The sequence below is a fragment of the Arachis hypogaea genome, chromosome 3 (genome assembly GCF_003086295.3).
Source record: "Arachis hypogaea cultivar Tifrunner chromosome 3, arahy.Tifrunner.gnm2.J5K5, whole genome shotgun sequence".
NCBI classification, from domain to species: Eukaryota; Viridiplantae; Streptophyta; class Magnoliopsida; order Fabales; family Fabaceae; genus Arachis; species Arachis hypogaea.
In genome coordinates this window covers 142,123,578-142,143,771 of record NC_092038.1, presented here as the reverse complement: position 1 = coordinate 142,143,771, position 20,194 = coordinate 142,123,578, and the positions used below count along the sequence as shown (strand labels likewise).

Sequence of the window (20,194 nt, the reverse complement as noted above, 5' to 3'; positions counted from 1 at the left end):
CTCACATTAACATTCACCTACAATCATTCGAGCATGAAAAAAAAAAAAGAGAAGTTTAAGAGATCATTGGAAGAGTTCCCATTGATCTTATATTTCGTTTAACATGGGGCAATGTCCTTTCTGTTGGATTGGGCACATGCTTTGATGGTGCCATGGTGAAGAGATCCAAGATTGTGTTCTATTAAGGTACGGTAGTTGTGAAATTTATGGAATGAAGTTATTACTTTGTTGTATGAATTGACTGCTAAATCTGCTTTTGAGGCTGATGTCAGTCTGAGATAATAAATGAAAAAAAAAAAGCAGCACATAATAGATCATAGATGGGTAATAATTGTTTCATTTTTAATATTTTCAACCAATCCTTTATTTCTATGCTACGTGAATTAATGTATATAATTGTATGCGGCTATTTTTTAGACATTTATTTAAATAAAAATGTTAAAAATATTTTTTTATAAAGAGCAATGTGTTAAAAGTGTATTTGTTTGTTTGACATACTCTAAAAATAGTTAATATTTTTATAACATATTAAAATTAAAGTCTACAACTTATCATCTAATAATAAAAAAGATGTATCTTCATATAAAAATAATTATAAAATTTTTATAATAATATCTACTATTTTTTTATATTAAAATATTATTGGTGATTTTTGTTAATATTACGATGTTTTTGTGTAATATAATAATATAAAAAATATATGAAATAAAAAAATCCTAACAATTTTAAATAACACAAAAAAAAATTAAAAAATAATTCAAAATTATGAATTATAATTTTAAATAAGACAAAAAATGATAAAAAATTATGAATCACGATTTTAATTTTTCTTGTTATACAAATCGATACTCATAATTTTATTGTGCATTACACTTATAAAATACACATTTAATTTTATATTAATATATATTACACAGTTTCATTCATAGTATAAAAAATAATTATTTTATACCAAACAATATTTAATTTATGGCGAAAGTGATAGAGAGAGGACAGTTCCATGTCTAGTAGAAGTTGCACTGCCACAGTGCCACGGATTATGACTGGTCCTTATGACGAGTTAATTATGTAGTATGTACTCATTCAAGTACGGAGAATGCTAAATTTGTACTTAAGATTATATGTCCACTTACATGTTAGATTAGAAAGATGGACTCCACAACAATTGTCTCTTCACTTTTTTATTTGGTACATACATATCTATGCTACAATTCTCCCTTTATTGCATGTAAATGGGTGAGGTTAGTGAAATTGTTCACCACCACCTGAGTTAAAACTAGATTAGCATTGCATTGCATTACTTATTATGTTATTACAATGAACTGTAGCACTTTTCTTTCCCTTTATTTTGTTTTTGAGCTAGAGGAATATCATATGAAGGTTGAACCATTCTTTGTTACTAAGCATCGGCAAGGACATGTGGAAGAAAGCATAGTTAGGTATCAGCTAAATTTTCAACATTCAATATTCAATATTCAACATCTAATCAGATTAAATCGAATATAATAAAATAATATGTATAATGTTTTTTTTTAAAAGAACTTTTTGTTTTTTTATTATTTAAACTATTTTATCAGCTAAAAAATCAGACCATTCCATTAGATTTACCAATTTTTAAAATGGTTTTATTGATTTTTCATTCGTTCATTTGCAACTGTTTTTACCTTAAGTCGGATCGGTTTGATGGTTGGTTCTCAGTTGAGTTAATCCAATTGAATTGGTTCATTCATTCCAATTCTAAGAACCATGATGAAAAGACCTTTCTATTGTTTTATTTATTTGTTTTTATTCTTTCACCTTACAATGCTTGTCTCTTGTTGACCTTACCAAACTGGTGATCCATTTGGTCATTTTGTTATATGTCTAGCCAATTATAGTCCTTTTCCATCACATAGAATAATGAGTAAAATTTCTCATACATGAAGTTACTGAAGTAAGCCACATGGTTGTTTTGTCAGATTGAATATTACACCTTACAATCTTTGATACTAATTGAAATAACATAAAAAGTAAGGACCATGAACCATTGAACCGTTTAATGGGCTGGTTTTCCAATTTGTATCCAAATTTCACATTTTCTTAACCACAAAATACTGAAATGAGTTTTGTGGAGAAGCAAACAACTACATTCTGTCTTTAATCAAAGTAACCAGAGTGGAATACAAGAGGGACTACTTAATCTTAATCAAGGTAAGCACAAAGTTCCATTGTAAATTTATGAAACATAACACACTAAATAGAAGAGAAGTTAAAAAAAAAATGGCTCCATAACAGATATTTCCATTACATGAAAATACTGTAATATGTCAAGTGTATGAAAATGGTGACTTGTTTTTGAGTGAAGACGGTTTAAGACTAGAGAGTAGCGTTTCCATTTCTATACTATGGCATGACCTGAATTTTAACTACTAGCCACGGTTATTAGGTGACCAATTACTGCAGTTAATATTCCAAGTAACCCACCGGCCATGACCTGCACCATGATAGACAAAAGTAATAAGAAAAGAACCAAGATTTTTTATTATTCCAACTTAATGTTTATTTCTAAAACCTCCCCCCCCCCCCCCCCCCCCCCCCCCACTGCAGTTAATATTCCAAGTAACCCACCGGCCATGACCTGCACCATGATAGACAAAAGTAATAAGAAAAGAACCAAGATTTTTTATTATTCCAACTTAATGTTTATTTCTAAAACCTCCCCCCCCCCTCTCTTCCTTTCTCTCTTTCATTACTTACCATAAAATTAAAAGAAACGCCTATTTGGTCTTTTATATTTGTTTCTTTCAATGATAGACAATGAATTAAGAAAGACAGTGACACATGTGGAATCTGTGCAATAAAGTATAATCTAGCAAATGCTATAACCTAATTATAATTATATACTAGGATGAACACATATTTATAACAATTTAATTTTGATATTATTCACCAGTCTTTCATGAAGTTTAAGGAGTGATTAGGTGTGGATATGGTAATTCCGAAGATGACAAGGGATATCATGTAGTTTTGCCGAATAGTTTATGCCTTTAACTGGTGTTTTTCCTGTTTCTTTGCTTTCGTTGCTCCATTTGTTGTGTTGAGCTTTTTCATTCAAAAATTTTTTTTTGATGCATTGTGAGTATAAAATAGTTTTACATGTGCATCCAATTACATAATGTCACATGAGTAATTATAAATATCTTTCACATTGATCGCGTGAATAGTCTTTCAAAATAACGAATGTGATTGCACAACTGTGTAAAATACTTTATACTATCAGTGCATCAAAATTAAACTCTATTTATAACTTAAAATGTCTCATTCTCTTGGCAGCATTGAATGTGATGGAATCCTTAATGTGTACTTGTGTAGGAATCAATCAAATTAAATATATAAGCTCCGTGAACCTTAGCCTTTAATTTTGAAATGGTGGCATAAATTCCTTTAAGTTAGGATCCACCAAATGGTTGGTTACAGGGAAATCAAATGAAAAGTGATGATGAACCTGAGGGGGTGTGTGTCCAAGAAGCTCACGAAGTGGTCTGCTTTCGGCCAAGGGATGTTCAGCAGGAAGTTCGTATACAATTTGGTTCAGAACCTGTGAAAGTTTTTGCCATTTCAATTCAGTTAAAAGTTAAAACCATTCAAAACAAATAAATAAGAAAGAAGAAATAGACATGAATGAAACCTCTGCTTGGCGTCCTGCCTGCAATCTTACACCGGTGGCATCATACATCACCTGCCAAAATATGAACCTGTTTGTTTAAACATTTCTTAATCCTAACTTAGAAACTGATTTATATTCTAAACATACATGCCTAGCTAGTCATGCAAGTAGAGCTATGCATAATAAAGAATAGATTGATCCTTCTTTACATCAAACTATACACTAACATTTTTGAGATTTGGATTATAAAACAATTAACCTTTCTATCTAGTAAACATGAATGGTCGTAACCCTAATTGTTTGAGGGGAAGAGAAGAGATTGTTACAATAAGAGCTAAAACCAAGGCGGTGGCAAAAAGAGGTCCTCCAAATCCTTCTTGGAAGCCAACGGAAGCAGTGAGAGCAGTGACAGTTGCTGAATGAGAAGATGGCATTCCACCAGACCCAACAAATTGCTTCACATCCCATCTTCTTTCCTTGTACCTGCATATCTATCAAATATGAGATATCAGATTAATTAACAATTGTAATCCGTTTTCAAATTAAAAGAAAAATTCACGTGTCCAAGAATATGAGAGACATATGAGGGGATCTTGAGGACTTAACGGATCAAGAGAGAGAGAGAGAGAGTGAAAGAAACGAACCAAGTGGTGAAAAACTTGATGGATTGAGCAATGAAGAAAGCAACGATGGAGGAAATGAGAGGATAATTGGTAAAGATTGATGAATGCATGATTGGGAATTTGTAATAATGCATTGCATGCACTGAGGTTTCTTATATGATAAGGGATCTAGCTAAAATCGTATTCATGATGATGATCGATGATCAACGCCTTCTCAGAGTTTAGTTCTGTTACTTGTTCTTTCATTCATCAAAGGCTAACTAACGGTCATACCTTACCTTTCTCATCATAACTGAATCCACTCCCCTTTTTTTCTTTTTCTTTTTTTTTTCTCGATAGTGTTGTATTATTTTTATTGGATTTTCTAGAATATTATTTCTGGAAATTATTTTCTCTTTCATAAGTCTATAGCCGCCAACTGCCGAGCCGGCTCTTATGACGAAAAAAAAAAATCTATATTTGATTGCTCTCTTAAAATGAAAGAATATTTTCGTGAAGAAAAATATCACGAATTTTATTTTTCTCGCAAGAAAACTGAAATTTTTTGGATCAAGAAAAAACTATCTAGTACACGTGTTTCGACCAAGATTATTGTATTTGTATGTATACACCCACTTGAGTGTATACACACAATCTAGTACACTTTTTTTTAAATGAAATAAAATTTTTAGATTTAATAAATATTGACCATAAGTCCATAACATAACTTAATCGTTTTTTTTTTAGAAAAATGCAATAGAAAAATCACATACCATTTTTTAGGATAATAAATATATTTGTAATCGTAACTTTTTTCTAAATAAAATCTCTCTTCAATTGCTTTTCAAAAAATACAAAAAAGAATATTTATTTTATATTTCTATCTTTTTAAGCACAAAAAAATATTTTAAAAATAAATAAAATAAGTAGTCACTTAGAAAAGAATACAATATTAATTGATGTCCAAGGTAATTTAAAAGGACAAATAGACAAGCACAGTGGTAATAATCATGGCGGTGACAATAATGGAACATTTTTTAAAGCCTTTTTCAAATCTAAGAAAAGGGTTGAACTATATGTAAAGACTATGATAATAATGAAGAGGGACCATTATACTCCCACAATAATGGGGACAATTTCAAGTGAGCTTATATACATGACTGGGAATTTATTTTTCCTGTTCACTAGCAAACACAGTTGATAATTTTCCAACACACAATCCTAAAAGAGCTTTTCCTTTTTCTTTAGGCCTGAGAGTTCACTCTCTAGGATTGCAAATCACTGATTCCTCCCGCCCTAGGAAGATAATTGTATCATAAATGAGGTAGAGCTTCAAATTTTGTTTGCCTTCTGTCTCAACCAGTGGAAACAGAGTAGAGGTGCTGCCACACTCCACTATAACATTAAGCCACGGACAGGACATAAAGAAGGAGCTTTTTCTGACCACCTTGGATTGGATTCGATTTAATATTAAGACCCCAAATCTAAAGTATAAGGCTAAATGGCTAGAGCGTATCTTTTCCAACCAAATTCTTCAGTTCTGCCTTTGCTGCTTCCATCACCACCTTGAAGTCTATATGTGTATACCTTCCCCTGCATTCACAATTAAAAGTTTATTGATGACAAACATTACCAGTGTATTCAAATTAAAACCCCTCTTTTCTAAGATTCCAAAAATATCAATCATATTCACGAATTTTATTTACTATTAGGATAAGGTTTAGGAGGAATTTTTTTTAACACTATATATTTATTACTCTGCATGTGAGCGCATGTTAAAATAGACTCCGTCACTGAAGTTGGTCACAAAAAGAAACTATATTATATTGCAGTTAACGAAGAGAAACTTGTTAACTATACCTTTATCGAATTAGGTTTACCTACATTGCTATTGGTGCATGTGTCTGTACAGAAATTTAACAAAACACACCATTTCAAGTAGCCAACTTTCTTGTTTTATTTGTTACCACTTACTACCGATAAAAAGTATTAAAAAGTCATCCAAGTTAAAAGTTCAAATATCGATGTACCAAAAATGGGTTCTACACCAAATGGTAGAAGGATATGCCGGGCTTGCAATTCCGTGCATTATCCTGGCCAAAGCTCTTGGTGTAAATTTTGCTTGTGAATTGCTCTGAAGAAAGACCTGATGATTCCCAAAAAACAAGTTATTTTACAATTTTTCTCCAAAAATTTTACCAAAGATTCAAAGAATGCCCATGCCTGATGGTTGATGCCATCAGTGAAATGACAACTTACCTTAATATCAGCCCGCAGGAAAGGGCTGCACACGTAAACAGAGAATCAGTAAGTATGTTGTCACATATAACAATCTTATCTTAGTATCTAATTTTCGATTTTCATATGTTCTTGTAATATATCTAATATTCATTCCAAAAATATCTAAAACTACTCATTTTGATTCAATATTTTAACATTATAAATTAAAATGAGTGGTTGTAAACATTTTTAAGTGTGTAAATTCATTGTCCTCCCAAGGAAGAAGTATAACCTTGTCATTACATAAGCTCAATACTAAAAAATTTAGTAATAATAATTAATAAGCACCTGCTTTGACCAATTTTCTTGCAGGAATCATTGTTATCATCAACTCCAGCAAAGTAATCCAATATTTTCGTTTGCAAGCATGGTGTGTGATTGTTATCACTGCAACCATGCATCTTGTCACATAAATTTATGGCAAAATTTGCAGCATTAAGCATTACATCTATCTTTTGTACCTATAGTAAAGCCGCCAGAAAATGATCAATCAGTAATAACTCAGACGGTAAAACTACAACAAATGCATGGTTCAGAATATGTGATTATTGAGAAGAACATGGGACATCACAACGAGTCAATGCCATAATCTGTGTGTTTGAATCCCATAAAACAAAAGACAACCATGCGGAGGAATAAATGTGTGATAAGCTTGATCTGTCAGTACTAAAGTTTACATACCTTACAACTTTCAACATCTGATAACCATTGGGTAACAGCTGTTGATAGCGAGAAAAAGTCCGTCGGGACTTGAACAATCTTATAACAGTAGGCCAAGTCCTTCATTTCATAAGTTATTTCTCCCGTTAACTGAAATTTTTCACGAATGACATGGTTAGATCAAATATATACATTGCTTTCAATACACATACAACAGCCAGAGCTAACTAAATAGAGAACAAAGATTACTGCATTTTTTATGTTCCAAACTAGAACCAAATAAGATAATTGCTTTAGAGTATACTCAAATTTATTTAAATAAAAACAAAGAAGGCTCCCTCATACACAATATAGACATTTTCTGAGTGCATGTGAACACAAGAAAAAATATAACCACTAATCCAAACCTTGAGATTGTACAACTGATTTGTTAACTCAACTGCTGTAACCCCCACGTCATTTGCCACGGATGGAATATCAAAAACATACAGCCCTTGCTTATATTCAGATCTGAAAGGGTGACAGCAATAATTCAGATAAACAAGAAATGCATGAGGGAAAGCAGAGAACAACTGCAAAACTGTTTTCAACAACCAAGAGCCATCAGCAGGTAGGAGTAGGACTTTATGGGAATTGAACGTTTGGAATCAAACTCAATCTAGAGAGTTGACGTTATGAACATTAAAATAATGCAATGACCATCTGGTAGAAACAGGAAAACATTTGAAACAGAGAAAAGCCAAGAAACCGAATATGCTTCTTATCACCTCTTCAGAATAACAGCAACAGCAGAATTCCTTTGGGCAAGCATAGGTGGGGGAGTCTGCATTAATGGCCAAAAATCAAAATAAGTAACCATGTGATTAGAAGGTCATACAGGATTTATTTATAAATTAATGTATATAAAAAGCATGTTTTATTATTTGTCTCATATGACATCTATGTGCAGTCAAAGGGGAGTCTGTACACACCTTATGAAATGTCAAATTGCAAGTTGAATTTATCTGTGGAAGTAAATACAAGTACTTCACATCTCCCAACTCCAAGCGTGTCAAAATTGTTAGCATCACCTGGTAAATGAAAATATTGAAGACGGATAAGCTGTAGACTAATACTCGACAAAGGTAATGCATAAATAACAAGCCCTACAAGAACCATTTTTGTTATAAGTATGTGCATAAAAAATAAAAATATAAAAAGATGTGTCATTATTAGCACAATTCGTTCTGCAACAGGCTATCAAGAATGCTTTCTAATTTTTAACAGAAAATCAATCATATGGGCTTATGAAGTATCAAATTCATAAATTGAAAGACACAATAGTACTGAGGAGAGACCTCTTCTTTCATATCAAACTTGCGTGAAGAAGATTCTTTAATTAACGAACATATTCTCCCACAGGAGCTCTTCTCAGCAGGAAACACTTCATGCAGAAATTTGTTCACTGTGTATTCATCTACTCCTTCACTGAGGATTAAGATTTGGATTAAATGAAGAACACTTTGACAATAAGAAAGAAAGAAAAAATAATTTTATTACCTGTACATTAGACTGCGAAGTTTGAAATATGTTTCATCATCATAGAATAGGTGACAATAGGACAACCTCCCATCCCTTCCAGCACGGCCTATCTCCTAAAAAGGCCAATCCAAATATTCAAAAAGACCTATGAAAGAACATTTTGCTATATTTTTACTAGTTTAAAAAAAAAATCATATACCTGCACATACTCCTCCAGACTTTTAGGGAGACTATAATGAATTACCTGAACACAAATATGACATGGGTTTCCAGAATGATTTAGTTTGACATACAAGATATTTATATAGGAATGTGAATATTCATAGAAATTGATGCAGAAAAGCATAATATGTTAATAATCCTTACAGCTCCAACATCACTTTTATCCAGTCCCATACCAAATGCCACAGTTGCAACAACCTTCATAAAAAGTCACAAGGAGTCAGTTGGCAAATAAATTTGTGTCTGAAGCACCAACAGGAGAAAACATGATGAAAATATTATAGAACAATGAATTTAAGCACCACAAAATTGACAAAACTGGAAATTAGAACAAAAATTTTTATCTTACCACTCTGATCTTGTTGGAGGTAAACAACTCTTGGACATAGTTGCGTTCCTTTGAACTCATACCACCATGATAACTCTATTTTAATCCAAGTCAAGCATCAGATTTATAATTCAGCAGCAAGGCTTAACAGAATTATCTATATATTGAAAGAGAAATGCACAGCTAACCTTTGCCGAGATATTGTTATCATTCAAGTATCGGCTAATCATATCAGTTTCAGACTGCAACAAGAAAAGAAATAATTGATTTCCAACAAGAAAAGCATTATAACATCACCACTAAAGAAAGCGAACTTATGTAATTAACTATCTTCTAACTGAACAATTAGGAACAGCAAGCAATACTACACATTTTCAATACTGAATGGAAGAAGGGATAATTTACAACTGACAAATGGGTTCAAGACATTCATAGTATCCTGGAGTTGAAAGTTGGAATAAAGCAATCCATATACACACCTGAAATTTGCAGTATATGATAATGCTTTGAACTTCGGCAAAAGGAGAAGACTTCATGAGAACCAGAAGGTCTTTCATTCTATTATGTTCAGTAAGTATGTATAAGTTAACCAAAGTTCAGATAAGGCAAGGAAAAAATGCAGGTTAAAGCAGAAAATCAAAGCATCTAACTTGCCTATTTTTCAGCAAAGACACCGATAAATGAAAATTGTCCCTTAGTTGTGCCTTTTGAATAAGATTTGTGCAAGGAATATTTAGAGCAGACATGATGGCATCTAAAGTTGTGTTTGTAGCAGTTGCTGTCATTGCAAGAATAGTACCTATGTTAAGCCTTTTACGGAGCAAAGATGCTCTAAGTCTCATGAATGATGGTCGGAAATTGTGAGACCTGTAGAAACGTTAATCACAAGATCAACAGGGAAGCAGATCAAAGAGGAAACATTAATATGAACAAAATACATCCGAACCCCTCACCATTCAGAAATACAGTGTGCTTCGTCAACAACAAGAAGTGAGATGCCTGACATACCAGAAATAACAGACAGAAACTCCTCATTTAGGAAGCGCTCTGGGGAAACAAAAAGCACCTATATGAATTAGAATTGCAAACATTAGCCATATGTAACAACTAACAAGTACTACCATCACCAGTAAATAAAACTGGCATGCAAATCTATCATCTGCAATGGCCTAAAAACAAAAGTTATTGCATCTTGTGCAATAAAAGCAACCACACTGCAAGAGTTCAACTTTTTTCTTCACTATCAAAACCAAACCAAAGTAGCATTCAGTTGCAGAAACTCACCTTCACTGCACCTTGTCTAAGCTGGTTCAGTGTTTCAGCTGCTTCCTCAGATGTCTACAATTGTTTAACAACGAACCAAACAAAAAGATTAAATAACCACGTCCCATACATCCATCAGAATAAGTAAATTATATCAGATGAAATACCTGACTGCTGCTTAAACAACCACCCCTAATCACAGGGGGCAGTTGCCTTAGCTGATCAATCATCAAGGCCACCAATGGACTGACAACTAGGGTAATCCCAGGCAAAATCAAGGCAGGCAGCTGATAGCAGAGTGACTTCCCTGCACCAGTTGGCAAAATAAGCATGGTAGACTTCCCGGTAAGAACCATCTTGATTGCCTCCAGCTGCCCATCTCGAAAACTATCATAGCCATAAACCAAGCTCAGCAAGTTCACCAAATTCTCATCCGAAGGCTCAGCTTGAGCAGCAGACACTGCCTCGTCCACCAATTTCAACTGAACCTCACTAGCTCTGCAAGTCCGCTTTTGCTTCTTTTGTCCACTCTCTGTAACCAACCCTTCTTCATCATCAAAACCAAGTTCCTCTTGATCCTCCTTCCCTTGACGTCCCACTTTACCTCTACTTCTTCTTGTGTACCTTCTACCGCCAGAAAATCTCCCACTTTTCTTGTACCCCTTGTTCATAAACTTCCTCCTCTTACCACCACCACTCAAGTTCAATTTCACAAAGTTCCCTTCCCCACCACATTTTCGCAGCTTCACGGCTGGCAATGGTGCATTTGCCCCTATCAGGTTAGGATGCTGCCTCTTCCCGGATGTCCCCTTTACTCTAGAACCAACTCCAAATCTGTCTTCTGCTTCTTCTCTCTTTCCAAAGTTCTCCTTTTCTCTAGAAACAGCTCCAAGTCCTCCTCTTTCTTCCTCTTCTTCTATCTTTCCAAATTTCCTCTTATCTCTGGAACCAAACCCGAGTCCTTCTTCTTCTCTCCTTCCACATTTCCCCTTTTCCCCTTCGGGGAAAGCACGAGCATAATCAAGTCCAACATTGGTGCCCAGATTGGACGTAGAATTGAGTAGCGGTTCGTTTCCAGAAGCTTCAAAACTTATAGAATGTCTTCGGATCTTCGAGAAGGAAGCGGATTTGGAGAAGAACCCCGCCGGGAGGGTTTCGAGGGGCTGGGAAGTGGAAGGGGGTGTGGGGTCACACTCGGAGGACCGACGAATTTGAAACGGTAGAGCGGTCGGGAGGGAGAAAGAGTCTTGGAGTTGGTGGGTTGGTTCGGGTAGCGGATCGTGTTTGGATTGGGTTTTATCGGGTGCAGAAGGGCGCTTCTTGGAGCTCGAGGTTTTGGTTCTGATTCTAGATTTTCCGGAAGGAACACGAGGTGGTTGTGGCGGCGGCGGAGGTTGTGGTGGCGGCGGTGATGGAGTTGCTCGTCGTGGAGGGGTTGCAGAGACATGGGATCCGTCAGAGTCAGAATCGGAGTCCATCTTTGTTGGTAGGGTCGGAGCACAATCGTAAGAAGTTAAATAGCAGGGTTGCAACACAACCAGGGTCTCCTCCCATACAAATTAAATCTTCAGCTGCTGGAGTAAGAACTAAAGTACAACATAATCAATTAACTGATGGAGTAAGCACAACAGATTCAACAATTCTTGAACTTCAGCAAATTGCAATCAACGTTTACCTGTGAGTGGATGGTGGCGGCTGGAGCACGAAGAAGAAGAATGCAGGGGAGGCGCCGAGGCGGGGAGCGGCTGCGGGATGGGCTGAATGACTCAGCTCTCTGAGTGATTGTCGTTGCCCTACGCGGTAGTTCTACCATACTACCATACCATTGTTTCAGGCGAGCCAGAATTTTCAATGTTCACAGGGCACGTTCCCGCCAATTTCTTGCTTTTTTCGTTTTTGCCCTTTCTTTTTTTTGGTCGGATCTTTTCCTTTTTACCGGGAGCTTAGCGGACTTAACTCCCTTGGGGCTTAAATTATGGGCTACATCGGGCTTTCCAAATTTATTAGTGCATTTGTTCAAAACTAAGCCCATTAATAAGTAATTGCTCCTGTCCCCCCCCCCCCGGCCCCCAAAAAGGTAATTGCCTAATCTTAATCATCTACATTAACCCAAAAAAAAAAATTTAATGGCTATAAATATATTATTGTATAAAAGCTTTATTCTCCTAAGATATATATAAATCTTAATTTTTTAACTAAAATTGTTTAGAAAACAATTATGCATACACTTTTTTAGCCATTCATATTTATGGTAGATACCCTTTTTTTTTCAAAAGGTACAAATTATCTTTTTTGTTGGTATTATAACAGGATTAAAAAAATTCAAAAAAAAAAAACTAATTACAAATTAAATAGGATAAAAAAATTTCTTATTCATTAATCATCATCCCTAAGATCTTAATGACTTCTTTAAGAGTTACATATAAAAAATTAAACTCTTATCAATATTTAAATTTATCCAAACTAGACAATTAGTATATCTATTTTCTCCCCAATATATATTTACAAAAAGTACATCCAATTTTTTTCTTCTTACAGCTACTAATACTTGCGAACAAAATTAAATTTCAGCTGATATTGTACTTGTGCTATGTTATGTATATATAGTTATATACAATATAGAATATAATGCCAAAAATAATGAAGAATAACTCAAAAGGAAGGAAAACATAAACTTTTATCACAATCTTAATGAATATGTACAAGTGAGTTTGTAATGCACACTTCCACTGGTCAATAGTGGATCACTTAATTGAGAATGAAATCAAATCAAACAATAATATGCAGAACACGGAGGGAAAGCAATCATCTACATGCCTCTAACTGATCGGCCTTCCAATAAAAATGGGGAAAAGAAAATAATTAACTTTACAATTGTGTGAAACAGGGTTGTAATGTAACCAACATAAAAACCAAATGGCTATTCTGCACAAGCACTTAGCTAAGCTCTAGTGTATAATTGTATATTATATAGTCAAACTTGAAGAGCCGAAATTCCGAAAATGCTGCTCAACTTTGCACTCACATTATAATGCAATTACACTTTGATTCAAGCTTATTAGGGGGTGGCTTCAGGCCGTCTACCTTATCGAGAAGCCCAATGGTGCGTGGCAAAGACTTGTGCACGTTTTCATCGTTCTCAGTCTTATTAGCAAAAAGAGATTTTACATCAGTTTCCGGTGGTGTTGGCTTCACTTTTTGGGGTTTGGAAGGGCGCTTGCTATCCATTGGGTTTCGAGAATCCTTTTTATCAGAATTGGCCTTCTCCAATATAGTCAGTGTTGGTTCAGAACCTTCAAGAGGGTCTAAGAGTTCCTTTTCCATTGCTATTGTTGCAGCCTGATATGCAAGATCGTGGATTATAGAGCTGCAAAAGAGTATGGTATCTGTTGCTTCTTCAAGTGTAAGGCTTCTAGTGTTGCCAGCACCTTGACACTCCACTGTAATTGTTGATCCCTCTGCCATAATAAAGCATTAAAAATATGTCATAATAAAGTTAGAAACTACACTAATAGAACTCTTATTCTTAACTTGATCCACGAAAAAGCCTTCTAAATCAGATGAAGCTACAAACGAATGTCATTGTAAGAATTCATGTAGGTCCTTAAATTGCTATATTCATACCTATGCCATGGGAATATTCTGCCGTATTGAGCTCAGAAACAAAATCTCTAGGAGAATCATTGGAAGAATGTAGGACAGAATGTTCCTGAGATTTATCCACAGTGCACTTTGATACCATTGACAGATTCCCATCTGCCACACCACTATCATTCTGGCAACAGTTTTCTCCTTCTATTTCTGATTTTATAATTGCAGAATTGTTGGTACTAACCAAAGCATCCATTCCATCAACATTGGTGATTTTGACACCATTTTTCTCATCAAGAGATGACATTGGATCCTTAAGCGATGCTTCTGTATTTGAGATGCTGCTAGCATGATCTGGATGGTCGTCAACATAACTGTATGAAATACAATCTCCATAATTTCGAAAAGATGTTACCGAATTGTCATCTGACCGTACACCAATAACCTGGCTTAACATTTCTGTTTCAGAAGCATCAGTTACTCTGCTATAATCTGTATTGATAGAAGTTTCTGGTACCATAAAATCTAAACCATGGTGAGAATGGTTTGACGTTCCAGAGATAGATGAAGCAGTGCTTGGACACTTGATCCTTGGGTCATATTTGCGGTCAACATCGAATTTCTTGCCAATTGACTGCCTTTGAACATGAAATTCAGAATGTTTTGCTGGGCTGAAATCAACAGATGATAAGGCAGAATAACTATGATGCCCAATTGATCTTCTTATACCATTTACACTGCCTCTTGGAAAATAAAGATCATCATAAGATAAGGTTGCGGCAGTGACAGTCCTGCCCTGAACTATGGTTCCTCTGCTGCTCCTTGACCTTCTCAACAATACAGAAATGCCATTGCCTTCCAAGAGGTGGTTCACTTTCAAATTTGGGCGATCCTGGGAATGACATAACTCTTGATCCGTATGATGATTATCTGGCTTCTTGTAATCAATCCCTGATTGATCCACCTCTGGCTGGCAGGAGTGCATCTGTGCACTTTCCTCCACAGATGAACTTGGAGTAGGACCTTGTTGCAAGTGACCCTGAATTACTTCAGGGGACAAAGATTGACTTCCCTTGGCTTCTTGTTCATCAAGAAAAACTCTCATGTTACCCGCATCAGACTCTTGAGGCAGTTCAGACCCAACTGGTTGTTGATCTATTTCAGCTAATGGTTTTTGTTCTGCAGGGAAATTTGTAGAACTCTCTGAAGAGTCGTTGGAAACTTCCAAATTTGTCTCTGCAATGTTATGTCTCAATAAGGTGTTTTCCCTGCTGCACTGCGGACAAAGCTTGATATACTTCTCAGCTTGTTCGGTGACCTCATAGCAACAACCACAACTAGAACAAGTTGCTATATTTTCAAAACAGGCAGGTTCAGAAATATCACCTCTGACATTGGAAGTTTTTGAAGTTACATTTAATTCTGTATCAATATCATGATGGGTAGAATCTTTAGATTCAGCAGGATCTAAATTAATCTTAGGCTGTATAGTTTCATTGTGCAGGAGATCAATTGATTCATCCTTGATTACACATCCAATATTTTCATTTAATATATCGATTTCATCAAAGGAAAATACTTCTTCATGAATATCAGAATATAATATCTTCTCAGTTCCCTTTACCCTGTCATCTTGATTTTGGTCACTCCCTTTGGTATCTTGTGCACAACGTCTTCCATGATCAGAGCTCATATTGCTGGTTGAAGTAGCAGAAGAATCGCTATATACAAGGGAACATTTTGCCGAATTTGCTTTCCCAACATAAAAAGTTGTACTTGGCACACTAGATAGAAGTGGTCTGAACATTTTCTGATGACTTTTTCTATCCTGCATGCCATTACAAGGTAATTAACAAGAGTTTGTAGAGTGATCATAAACAACGATAAAAAAGAGACTATAAAGAAAACAATAGCAAAAGACGGCGATATGTAGGGAGGAATGCACAACTCTTAGGAAAACAGAGGATTATAAACAATAGTATGCACACCATACATAACCACATATTGATATTCTCTATCACTAGGAACTGAAGATGTGTTAACCAATCGAAAGAAAAACCTGGTTATAACTTGTAACAATCATGCTAGTACAAGCATTCAACATTATTAGCAGTATCCAGACAAAGTCAAGGATGAAAAACATGAAACTATGTACTTGGAAGAGTTGTATATTCAAGAGTAATTTAAAATTTTGTTGAGGAGAAAAGAACCAAAAAAGCATTGTACAACATATTACTCAAAGATAGATATAGCAAATATTATATTGAAGTGTTGGTTGTTAACAGCATAGAATGATCTAAGACGGCTGATTCAAAGTAAAGTGCACAAATGAGATAAACTAATTCCAAATATGATATTGTAAAGCAAGAATGACAACCTTATTAAGACAAATCAAGGTCTAAATGGCATAATCGCTACAAACAGACAGTAAATCACACAAGTATTGAGAAGAGGAATTTGAGAGAAGTAGACAATACAATACCATTTGCCGGAGAGCAGAATCAAATGATCTTTTAGGAGCAGAATTTGGGGACGCCATGCTGGACGATTTCTTGGAAGTAGGATATTTGACATTGGAATGTGAACCCCCCTTTATTGAATTTGCTCTATCTAAACTTCCCATTGGGATAGACTGAAGAGAGTCTACATCATCACAGCCAGATGATGCAACAGAATCCTTGCTGTATGAACTGAATTGATCTCGATCTTGACTGAGAAAAGAGCTGCTACTCCAAGAAGCAGTAGGAGACATTGATTGCCTACTGAATTTGCTGGTTGAATCCCTACCATTTCGGGATGCTGGAATTTTTGGTCGATCAGCCAAAGAAGTACAGAGATTGGGAGGAGCAGCACAAGAGAAATTGGAAGAACTAGTTTGCCATGCTCTTATCTTTGGTGAAGCAAAGTTCCCACGGCTTGTCTTAACAGGCGAAGCTCCTCTAATCCCTGATGAGATTGCAGGACCAACGGAGCCAGTGCTGGTCCTCCGAGGGGTAGGAGTTGAACTTCTCCTGCTTACATAACTTCTCTCCATCTGAAAGAAAAGGCTATCCAACATAAGATGGATTATAAGAATAACAACTACTGCATTTTTCAAAAGGATGAAACAAAGTTTAGATGAATTTGCATAAGTATTCATAAGCATTACTATATAAATGGATTCAAAGTCCCACCGTAGAAGATCTTGATATGGAAATGGGTTTACTCTGAGGACTTCCTCTGCCTACAACATTTATTTGTTGTGGTTCATCATCTAATGAAGGAAACAGTGGTGTGTCAGGTGGTGTGAACAACCTATACATGAATAAAACAGACATTTAGCACATTAGTAATGAGCCAATACCAGTAATCAACTTATGCACATGTTAAGTATCAAAAGCCTTGTGATCAAGAAATTAGCTTTAAATATTTTCTTCGGAAGAAAAACCAATTCTGCACAAGGTGGATCCAGAATCACAACATATGTTCACATAACAGAACAAGTAGAGTTGAAATAGCAGAAGAAAAGACAACACACCAGTCATAGTCATTTTTGTCATCATCTGCATTGAGCAAGTCACTGGTTTCTCCTTGGCCATGAATGGAAATCCTAACCTTGGTATCCGGAAAATGCCTCAACTGCATAGCTGTATGAATTAAAATTCAAGATAAAAGGAACGAATTCATGAGTATTACCTAAATAAACCAATTAAAAAGAAAAAAGATATAGAAGATTACAAAATGGATCTTCAAAGTCATCCGATGGCTGAAGTAGAAAATTCTCTTTGGACTCCATTTCATTGAACAAAGCAAGATCATCATCATCATCATCTCGTCTCTCCCTGAATAGCAATCCGCCTCCGAGACAGTGGCCACGCTTGTGAATGTCTTGTCTTGGTTCTTTCCCCGGAGAGAATCTCATTGCTAAGGAAGGTGGCATCTCCCTACCCAAAATTCAGTGTCAAAAAAGGTAACGCCTCAAGTTCTGCATACAAAGCCAAAATCAAATTTATTTAGCAATGGAATATACTAACTAAAAATATTACCATATAAAATTGAAGGCATTGATCGATTTAGCTGAAACTTATTTAGAGGGAGATAACAGGTCCAGACTCCAGAAAGGTCAAATTACAAAGCAAATGGGTCTTTCTGCCAACTAATACATAATATTGATATTTGAGGACCATGGTTATTACTATTGGTTAGTGCGGTAACTTTTGAACCGTTCGTAGCTTTGCTTACAAGTTTTGTGTGTTGTCTGCGTTCAAGTTTAATTTAGACCCTTCAATTGCATGAATGTGGGCAACATGTACAGGTATTAGTAATTGACTTACGTTAATTTGTTGAATTTCTTACCTGACACAATAAATTATATATTGAGGCATAGAGCAATTCCGAACTTCAAATTAAGTAATAAGCAGGACTGCAAAACCCGTAGAATGAATGAAAGGATGAAGTCAAGGGAGATTCTAAAAATAACTGAATTTGACTAGAACAACACATTGGTTTAATTGAAGTGAGGACGTGGTGGATTACGGTTATGGTTAGAGGATGGTGGAGGCCTGGAGGGGGTGCTTACTAGTCACTATCACTTCATAGTTTATACTTTATATTATGCCGTCTCCGTCTCCGCCTCCGCATGCTAAACATTTCATTTTTAAAAGCTTTAGTTACTCTATTGGTTCTATAATTTTGTGAAATTTTTAATTAGGTTATTATGCTTTTTTTTTTTTTTTAATTGAGTTCTTGCACCAACTTTTTTTTTCAATTAAGTCACTCTTAGTAATAATTGGCTTAATTTTATAGAGACCCAACTAAAAAAAAATTTAATACATGGACCTAAATAAAAGGAAAAAAAAAGGTATAGGGACTCAACTAAAAAAAAATTTGGTGCAAAGACTCAATTAAAAGAAAAAAAATATAGGAACTCAATCGAAAATTTTGCAAAACTATAGAACCAGCATAATAATTCAACCTTTTTAAAATTCTATTATTCAAATCTGTTTTGCTACAAATCAATTTCTTTTGGTGGAAACTCACATAAAAGTCTTTTATAAAGTTGTTAGTTGATAAAGTTGTTAGTTAAAAATCGTTAAATAATTTGATATTTTTAACTAAATTATTATTTAAAGATTTTTCATTAGCAACTTCATATGAAGATAATTGTAGGTAAATTTTCACCTTTTTTTTTAATCAATTACTTTTGTAAAGATTAAATGATATAGTAACCAATAATTTTTGTAATTAATATATTTAAAAAAAAAAGAAAAATAAGAATTGTTGTTCACTAGGAATGTTTGCAATATAATTTGAAACGGTTTTGACAAAAAAAAATTCAATCCGATCTGAATATATAATTTGTTGTAGTTATATTGGATCGGTTTTATTTTATTTTTAAGGCCAATCCAATTCGATCTAAATTATTGTAGTTGGATTAGATCGGTCTATTTGATTTTTAAAAAATAAAAATTTTAAATTTTATTATTAAAAACAAAAATAATTTTAAGTTGGTGAAATAAATAAGTCTTATTTTATATTTAATAAATACTCACTAAATAATAATAATATATGAATAAAAATATGTAAGAAATTAAATATATTATAAATAAATTTTAATTTAATAATAAAAGAATAATATTTCGATCAAATTTATGGAATTGGTAAAAAAAAAATCTAACCTAATTTAAATTAGTACAATTTTAATAATTTTTAGTTTGAATTAGATTGGAGGAACAATTTTATTCGAGTCCATTTGGATTGGAACACTCATGTTGTTGCTTTGCTTACATCTTGAATAAAAAGAATTTGGTTACTTATATTTTATCTATTAGAATTCAATTATTTAACTTGAAAAACTTTAGACTTGATCAGGTACAATAAACGAACCAAAGCCAATCTGTGACACCGTCTAAAGGATAGCGCCGCCGCCTACAGCCCCAACTGGCCCTCTCCCGAGCTATGAACAAATGAACAATCACAGTCACAACTCACAATTCACAACCCTAAATTTTTGGTGAGCTTGACACTTTAAACAAGTGATATGTCCTAATTAGTTTATTTGTACCCTAAGGTTTCATTTACTCCCATGAAATTAATATATTT

The 20,194-nt window shown here is 34.6% G+C and overlaps 3 protein-coding genes across 10 annotated transcripts; all 3 read right to left on the bottom strand.

The window, feature by feature from the left end:
* Positions 1-1,998: 1,998 nt before the first annotated feature.
* On the bottom strand, positions 1,999-4,678 carry LOC112734827 (uncharacterized). 5 transcript variants are annotated; one of them, XM_072229036.1, is made up of 5 exons: positions 4,548-4,678; positions 3,973-4,137; positions 3,668-3,718; positions 3,485-3,577; positions 1,999-2,473 (listed from the first exon to the last, which is right to left on the bottom strand). In XM_072229036.1, the coding sequence occupies exons 1-5, from the start codon at positions 4,668-4,670 to the stop codon at positions 2,402-2,404; spliced, it is 504 nt and encodes a 167-aa protein (XP_072085137.1). In that variant the 5' UTR covers positions 4,671-4,678; the 3' UTR covers positions 1,999-2,401. The 5 variants fall into 5 exon arrangements, with proteins under 5 accessions (XP_072085137.1, XP_072085138.1, XP_025640086.1 ...); XM_072229037.1 differs by having other exon boundaries at positions 1,999-2,617; positions 3,973-4,129; positions 4,291-4,649; XM_025784301.3 differs by having other exon boundaries at positions 3,973-4,129; positions 4,291-4,649.
* A 661-nt stretch (positions 4,679-5,339) lies between these two features.
* LOC112734826 (ATP-dependent DNA helicase Q-like 5) lies at positions 5,340-12,425 on the bottom strand. 2 transcript variants are annotated; one of them, XM_025784298.2, is made up of 20 exons: positions 12,198-12,425; positions 10,690-12,108; positions 10,544-10,597; positions 10,213-10,325; positions 9,914-10,126; positions 9,739-9,817; positions 9,448-9,501; positions 9,281-9,355; positions 9,076-9,129; positions 8,909-8,953; positions 8,728-8,822; positions 8,526-8,655; positions 8,160-8,258; positions 7,956-8,011; positions 7,596-7,698; positions 7,210-7,338; positions 6,817-6,989; positions 6,508-6,532; positions 6,279-6,394; positions 5,340-5,841 (listed from the first exon to the last, which is right to left on the bottom strand). In XM_025784298.2, exons 2-20 carry the CDS (start codon positions 11,998-12,000, stop codon positions 5,754-5,756), a joined length of 3,012 nt encoding a protein of 1,003 aa, XP_025640083.1. In that variant the 5' UTR covers positions 12,001-12,108; positions 12,198-12,425; the 3' UTR covers positions 5,340-5,753. The 2 variants fall into 2 exon arrangements, with proteins under 2 accessions (XP_025640083.1, XP_072089836.1); XM_072233735.1 differs by having other exon boundaries at positions 10,690-12,096; positions 12,198-12,332.
* Positions 12,426-13,174: 749 nt separating this feature from the next.
* Positions 13,175-18,665, bottom strand: LOC112734825 (uncharacterized). 3 transcript variants are annotated; one of them, XM_025784295.3, is made up of 7 exons: positions 18,449-18,665; positions 17,831-18,077; positions 17,631-17,739; positions 17,287-17,407; positions 16,596-17,147; positions 14,147-15,941; positions 13,175-13,980 (listed from the first exon to the last, which is right to left on the bottom strand). In XM_025784295.3, the coding sequence occupies exons 2-7, from the start codon at positions 18,030-18,032 to the stop codon at positions 13,544-13,546; spliced, it is 3,216 nt and encodes a 1,071-aa protein (XP_025640080.1). In that variant the 5' UTR covers positions 18,033-18,077; positions 18,449-18,665; the 3' UTR covers positions 13,175-13,543. The 3 variants fall into 3 exon arrangements, with proteins under 3 accessions (XP_025640080.1, XP_025640081.1, XP_025640082.1); XM_025784296.3 differs by lacking the exon at positions 18,449-18,665 and adding an exon at positions 18,139-18,256 and having other exon boundaries at positions 17,831-18,036; XM_025784297.2 differs by lacking the exon at positions 18,449-18,665 and having other exon boundaries at positions 17,631-17,731; positions 17,831-17,961.
* Positions 18,666-20,194: the final 1,529 nt, after the last annotated feature.